This window comes from Hevea brasiliensis, chromosome 6, assembly GCF_030052815.1.
Source record: "Hevea brasiliensis isolate MT/VB/25A 57/8 chromosome 6, ASM3005281v1, whole genome shotgun sequence".
Classification (NCBI taxonomy): domain Eukaryota; kingdom Viridiplantae; phylum Streptophyta; class Magnoliopsida; order Malpighiales; family Euphorbiaceae; genus Hevea; species Hevea brasiliensis.
Genome location: NC_079498.1, coordinates 63,835,256 through 63,842,843, shown reverse-complemented (window position 1 = coordinate 63,842,843; position 7,588 = coordinate 63,835,256). Strand labels below are relative to the sequence as shown.

At 33.5% G+C, this 7,588-nt stretch overlaps 1 protein-coding gene across 2 annotated transcripts in view; it reads left to right on the top strand.

Annotated features, from left to right (window-relative positions):
- The first annotated feature begins 312 nt into the window (after positions 1 to 312).
- The window catches only part of LOC110664197 (MAP3K epsilon protein kinase 1), a 56,134-nt gene continuing 48,858 nt past the window's right edge, over positions 313 to 7,588 (top strand). For both annotated transcript variants that reach the window (XM_021823773.2, XM_021823772.2), the window contains exons 1-9: positions 313 to 555; positions 1,095 to 1,229; positions 2,118 to 2,138; positions 3,153 to 3,226; positions 3,331 to 3,421; positions 3,528 to 3,611; positions 4,220 to 4,321; positions 5,348 to 5,479; positions 5,798 to 5,869. In XM_021823773.2, coding sequence (XP_021679465.2) covers positions 496 to 555; positions 1,095 to 1,229; positions 2,118 to 2,138; positions 3,153 to 3,226; positions 3,331 to 3,421; positions 3,528 to 3,611; positions 4,220 to 4,321; positions 5,348 to 5,479; positions 5,798 to 5,869 — 771 coding nt within the window. In that variant the 5' untranslated portion in view covers positions 313 to 495. The remainder of the gene's footprint in view (positions 556 to 1,094; positions 1,230 to 2,117; positions 2,139 to 3,152; positions 3,227 to 3,330; positions 3,422 to 3,527; positions 3,612 to 4,219; positions 4,322 to 5,347; positions 5,480 to 5,797; positions 5,870 to 7,588) is intronic.

The window sequence follows — 7,588 nt, the reverse complement described above, 5'->3', positions numbered from 1 at the left end:
TATATTATGTAATACTATATCATATATAAAAAATAAAAGAAAATTATATAAAAAAATTTAAATCATAAATTTATATAATAAATAAATTAATTTATAATGATATTAAAATAAAAATTAGTATTCATTAACTGTTTATAAGTTAAACAAAAATCTAACTAAATAAAATTAAAAATAAAGCGATGAAATAGTGTATATTTTAAAATATAGTAACTGTTAGTTATTTTCCCAAGGACTCCATAGGAATTTCTTGAAAAAGTAATATTGATGTTGTAAAAAAACAATGCTACTCGCGCTATAATAAATGCCATGTCATCAGCGTAGGCGCGGACCTCACCAATTACAAGGGCATATTTTCTCTCTGCTTTTTCTCGTCGGAGCTCTGGCCTCTGCCGCTGGAATCCGGCGATCTTGTACCAGTTTGGTATCGCAAAACTGCAAAATGCTGAATTTGTAGGATTTCTCAAACGATAGTGAGTGTCATTTCCATAAGAAAAGATGTCTCGCCAGACGACGTCCTCTGCCTTTCACAAATCCAAGACTCTCGACAACAAATACGTGAGCAGACGCTATTTGTCCTTAATTCTCACTCGTTCTTTACTAGTCCTTTTCTATTCTTCTAGGGTTTTAATTCTCTAAAGTATTCAAAGTTTGGTGGCTCGCAAAATTTAGGATAGAATGATTTCTTTGTAAATTGCTGTAAAAGAATGCTCTTGAATTGATTAGGGTTTTTGTTTTCACTTTGCATTATGGAACAGCATGTTGGTTTCTAAGGAATTGTTGGAATGGCCCCCGAAATTTTTAGTTGATTGTTTTGTTCTGGTTTGGGTACACTTAGTGAACGTTTCTTGTCATTTTTAGTCTGCTTGCTGGTTTTTGAATACTTTGACTAAAATAGTTGTTACGTGATTTATGTTGTAGTCTTGTTTACTTTGTTCCCTTGTGTGGTTTTTTAACTGTATTTTGAATTTCTAACAAAGGCGTTTCTTTGTATAAGGGTGGGTACAGTAAATCATCTTATTTTCTAGGGCAGATTTCATTTCTTTTATATGGCTTCAAGTGCATGGGTTCTTAATATTTGGTCTGTTTTCATGTAGATGCTTGGGGATGAGATTGGGAAAGGAGCGTATGGTCGAGTTTACAAAGGCTTGGATTTGGAGAATGGAGACTTTGTTGCTATCAAACAAGTTTCCTTGGAGAATATTGCTCAAGAGGATCTTAATATCATCATGGTTTGATTCTAAGTTTCCCTATATGACTCTTTTAAGTCTCATATCGTTGCTTGGTTATTGAAGGTAAACAGGGGTGTTGGGACTTTATTCAATATGCATGATCACTTTGGGACTTATCCATATCCTTTCTCAATCCTTTCCTATAACACACCATTGGCTATTGTTGTCTGACATATTCTTTTGATTGCTCATTTCACTGAAGTGAGATTTATTTTATCTGGTGCAAGCGATAAGTTTGAATCCAATGACCAAGGGAGTGGAAAAGTTGAATGCAAGTTTTATAAGTAATATAACTAACTATCAGGTTAATTAGACAGTTTGTATATTAATCAATTATCATTAGCCTCATTCAGGGACTAGCTTTAGGACAAAACAAATTTCATTTCTTGTGGGCCATTTGGATGTTTTCACTTGAATATGTGAAAAGTTGACTCCTTATATCTCATAATAAGTTGGCATCTCTACTTGGAAATGCATATAAATAACCTTTTATCATACCATTAGCCGTTGTATAATTCTTGTAGTGTGCTTGCTATTTTAGCTCATTGATTCTTAATTTCTTATAAAGTTTTTTTTTATGATCTTCATTTCATATGGTGAACAATGAATTTCTGTTGCGAGGCTTGCCTGAACAATTTCCTTTTACAATTGTTCTACCATTGTGGGTGGCAATTTTTGATTACGACTTATGAAGCTTTGAACTTTATTGTAATTTCTTAGGAAGCTAGAATAATATATCTGAGAAATATATAAATATGATATTATTTTATTTTATTGTCATCTGGATTCTAATATAGCATTTCTGCCAATATCTGTCATGGAAATTTGGCTAATGATTGTTCCTTTTCTCTTATATATGCTTCTTTGGTTGGAGCACTAATATTTCAGCAAGAGATCGATTTATTGAAGGTATCATTTTCTCTTTGTTGCTATGTTTGCATTATTATTATTATTATTATTATTATTATTATTATTATTATTATTATTATTATTATTTTTCTGAGAGCATATTTATGGCACATTAAGGGTTCTGGTCAATTGTAAATTGATACCTCTTTGATGGCTAAAACTTTTTAGTGTAACTGCTCATCATTTTAAAAGTGTATTAGTGTAACCACTCATCATTTTTAATTTTTCTTCTATTATCTGTCCAAGGTTAAAATCTTCTTTAACATATATTGTGAATTAAATGGAGAATATCATACTTGAAGGAAATGAAAAAAAAAAAAAAACTAGGCATATTTTCTAATGCCTTACAAGTATAATAAACTAGTTTTAATCAAACATGCTGTGCGAAAACTTTCATGAAATAAAAAATTTTTGAGCTCCATAATTCATTTTGTAGAAATAGCTAAATTATCTAAAATCTATATGATTGAGCTTATTTGATTCTCTATCTCTTGTTTATGTTTGCATGTTGGAATGCTAATTTTGATCTTCCAAATTGGTAACGATTCATAATCTTGATCATGTGATCCAGATCACAAATTACCAGTTTTGGTTTGTGGTAAATTTGTTTGTCTTAATTTTTGACCTAGCAAATGATCAATATTTTCCTCTACAGATATGAAATTTAGTTGAATTGGTATCCTTCTGTGTAGAGGGCAATTATTTGATGCTATGTTAAAAGTCTTGGGATCAAATTTGAGTGTGCATTTTAAGTCTTAAGAGTAGCGAATGAGGATACTGCAGGACAGACCTTCTTTTAGGGGACCTCTGCACGGTCACTGTCAATTTGCCCTTTTTATCCCCTTCATCTTTGTATATGCTATACTCTATGTTTCTGCTTATATGCTAATGTTGGATGCTGTTTTGCACTTATCTCGTAATTCATGCTTCTAAATTTAGACTTAGTTGTTTTTGAAAGGTTTCTATTGTCAATATGTTTCTTATGCTGTTTTGGACATAATAATTGAGTTTCAGAATTTGAAGCATAAAAACATTGTGAAATATCTTGGATCATTGAAGACAAAGACCCATCTTCACATAATTCTCGAGTAAGTGAGTTAATATATCTTTTCAAATGGACGGAAAAAAAGGGGGGCCATATAAAACTCTGCCTTGATATTTTATTCTGAAATTGCCATTTTTACTGATATAGGTATGTGGAGAATGGCTCACTTGCAAACATTATTAAGCCAAATAAATTTGGGCCTTTTCCAGAGTCATTGGTGGCTGTTTATATTGCTCAGGTTTCCTTGTGTTCTTGCAGTTAATTGTTTCATTTTGGGATTAATCTTTTTATTTTTATTTATTTATTTTTTTAATGCTAATGAGTTACTAATGATGAGTTGATAGGTTTTGGAAGGCTTGGTTTACCTGCATGAACAAGGTGTCATTCATCGGGATATCAAGGGTGCAAACATATTGACAACCAAAGAGGTAAAACCACCCATTTGTTTGTTTTAGTGATCTATCATTTAGATATGAGGATCTAGGTAAGCTAAATTCAATTTTTATATACATGTTGAGAGTGATCTGGCCAAGGTTCCATGCTCTCTTGGTGAATAGATTTTAACTAGCAGTTCTCCTTTTATTTTAGTTGCATATGCAAAGATAAGAAGGCTGGAATTCAACCACGAATTTTGAATAAACCCAAAAGTATTTGTTTTATTGTGGAATTCAGTTTTAATGGAAGGAAATTCAGATGAGACCATGACATATCTGAATTCTTGTTGTAATGAATTTTCCAAAATTGTGAGTTGTGTTCTTGATGTGAACTTTAATAAATTTGGAGCAATGCTGCATTTGAGATCTTTGTTCACGTTAATCTCCATTTCATATTTAATGTAGTTGTTTTGATTTTGATTATTGTATTCTTAGATTAAGAAGAATGAAAAGATCAAGAGAACTTTTGTGCTTAGCAATGTAACCAGAAGTTGTTTCACTACTGCACTCTTTGGCCTTTTATTCGTTGACTTGAAGATCTGCTATTTTCTTTTGTGTTATTGTCCATTAATTAATTGATTAACTTGATTTTTATTTTCCAGGGCCTTGTGAAACTTGCTGATTTTGGTGTTGCAACAAAATTAACTGAGGCTGATGTTAATACACATTCAGTTGTTGGAACACCATATTGGATGGCGCCTGAGGTACTTGGTTGTATTTGTGTTTAGAATTGTCATAATATGATAGAGTAAGGAACATAAATTATAATAATGTAAACAGAATTTGGATCTTTGATTGAAAAAAAAAATAGCAGCTCTTCAATACAACGATAATTCTCTAAATAACTAGTGTTTCCCTGCTCTCACAATCAAACTTAGGAGCTGAAATACTGAAGAAATAAAACATTCAAGAAAAGACCAGGAGAATTTCTCCCAAGCAAGCTACAGCTCTTGCCCCATGCTCACAGCTGTTCATTAATTTTCTTCAAACCCTTTCTTGCTCTGGCTGCTACCAGATTTGAAGCTCCCTTTTCTGCTAGTATATCCAGGTCACACTACCTTTGTAAATCCCTCTAACTGAAAGAATTCTCCTTCAGGAACTCCCAATTGCATGCTTCCTGAATCTTCTCCCCTTCTTTCACCAGATTCTTCTATTCCTTTTCTGTTTCTCTGGTGATATACTTTCAGCTGCTTTGGGCCTGCATCAGCTTTTTATGGGCTTTTAGCTGGAATCATATGATTATATCACTCTCAAACGTTATAGATGCTAGGAGATGCCATGCGTACCAGGTGTGGTGGTGCCTGAATCTTCTCCTCTTCCTTCACCAGATTCTTCTATTCCTTTTCTGTTTCTCCTGTAATATACTTTTAGCTGCTTTTGCCTGCATCAGCTTTTTATGGACTTTTAGCTGGAATCATATCGTAATAGCACAATATGGTTCAACCTTTTGGCCGCATTCTTAGCGGTTATAGATGGTAGGAGATGCCATGTGTACCAGGTGTGCTGGTGCTTCCTATAGCATAACCTCCAGTTATTGGAGTGTTTATGTGCAATTGGATGGCCTTTAGCTTTTCATTTGGGGTTAAAATTGTATGTAATTAACTAAATACTCAAGACTGTCCTGGCATCACTGCTAGCCAGAAACATAGATATACATGGCTAACAATTAATTATACTGTTTCTGTAAAGGTGTTTGTGGGCCTTATTCATGCAAACCGATTTATTTTCAGGTTATTGAAATGTCAGGGGTTTGTGCTGCTTCTGACATATGGAGTGTTGGCTGCACTGTAATTGAACTTCTTACATGTGTGCCTCCATATTATGATTTGCAGCCTATGCCAGCTCTATTTCGTATTGTTCAGGTTTGTTCAGCTTTTTTTTCCTTCATGGCTGTCATTTTATTAACTTGTACGTTGCTTCTTGTTAATCCTTTGGGCACTTTGCTACTTTTTCATGTCGTGTATTATTTATTGTTGATAGCATCTTACGTTTCTCATTTTGGTTTTCTGTAGATTTTTACCATTTGGAATGAACATAATTGCATTATTTTCTAGTGCTTTTATCTTTTTCATTTTATTTTCTGATGTAGTTATTTGGAGAATGTTTTATAGGATTTACAGTTATAACTTTTCTTGTTTCTTGTAATTTTTTGCCATAATTATAGAGGTCTATTCTTTCAGGATGATCATCCTCCAATACCTGATAGCTTATCTCCTGACATTACTGACTTTCTACGCCAGTGTTTCAAGAAGGTAACCATCCACTTTTTATTTTGTAGTTTTCAATATAGAAGTTGTAAGGCTTCTCCGTTGCAAAAATTACATGCAAAGGCAAAGTCCAGCTCTTTAAAACTGATTCTTTTTGGTCTCCACTAGTGTTTGATACAATAGTGGGCATTAACAATACAAATAAGTTGGACAAGTAACCATAAGGTATGAGATTTGTAAACCATATGATGTGAACCCTCAAGTAATTGGTAACTTGAAAACCCACATTCAAGAATTAAAGGAACAATATGGAAAGCACCAAATCAAGATGTATGAATTTGATTCTTTGAACCAGCACAATCAGATTGCCGTGTAATTCAAAGAAAATATTAGAAATGGGATTCTTGACCTAATTCATATGGAGAATGAATAAACTAAAAATATTATGCACATTAAACTTTGCAAGATAGAAATCTCAGCAAGTTGATGAGCTTCACAAGAACAAAGGCAACAACCAATTTACTCACTAATGGAGCAGAAACAATCTTTCATTAATATTCAAAGTGTGTCCTCTACTCTCTCATTACACTTGTATTTATAGTCTCTTGACTCCAAAGCTAAAGACAAAAATATCCCTACTTTAGTAACAGGAGCTTTAAGTCCAAACAAAAATTAATCTATTAAAAGACTAAAAACTCCCAACAAAAACTAAATTTAATACAGTAGTAAATAAGGGCATTTAAGTCCAAAAGAGAGGTGGTTATAACAGCAAGGAATATTCCTTCAAAAAGGTGCCAGTAGATGTATGTACATGGGTTGGATCTGGTGCATGCATGTCCATAGGTTATTCCATGTAACCTAATGCTTCACATGACACCTAGTCACTTCCAAGCTTAATTTTCACCAAATTTAATCCTTTATCATTTTCTTCATGCCATTCCAGCTTATAATCCTTGCTCCTTAAGATTTCACAAATTAAATTCTGAAGTGATTTAGCTCTAGCTCTAGTAATTGGACCTTGGATGAAATCCTTTGGCGTGGATGTAGCTTGATTCTCATCACTATATTTCTGGAAACTAGCTGTCAATGAGCTCTTTTACTGGAAAATGCATTATATTAAGTGGGGAAACCTTAGAGATGAATGGGTGCATCGCAAATTCTACTTGCTGCAGCCAAATATTTTGTAACAAGCACTACATTAAGCAAAGCTTTATCTAAGAATATAAACTGACAAAGGCGTGAGCCTGAGCATTGTGGATTAGTACAAAGAGCGACTTGCCTTCCTTGATTGAGGAATGACATTGTCATAGTGGCCCAATTAACCTGCACATCACCCAAAGTCTCCAACCAAGCAATGCCAAGTATAATATCTACCCCTTCCATGGAAACACATATCAATCTGCCTAAATTAGTGTGGATTCCAGATAGGGATGTGCAATTGGTGGTTTAGTTCTAAATCAATCCAAAACTGAAAAATTGAACTATAAATTATAGAAAACAGAACTGAACTAAATTTAAGACCCAATCGAACCGAAATAAATTGGTCCGTTTGGTCCATCGGTTTTGATTTCAATAGTTAGGTGAGATGCTCTTCCAAACAAAACAAAGCATATCCATGAAAAAGTATCAAATTGATATCTTGGAGATGTTTTGAAGTGGTTAGTAAGATACTAAAACAATACTTTGGGCCCCCCCTTTAATATCACCAGCTTTTTTGAACTCTGGCTGCCTAAATCTTTCAAATTTGATACAGTTTTACTTTAC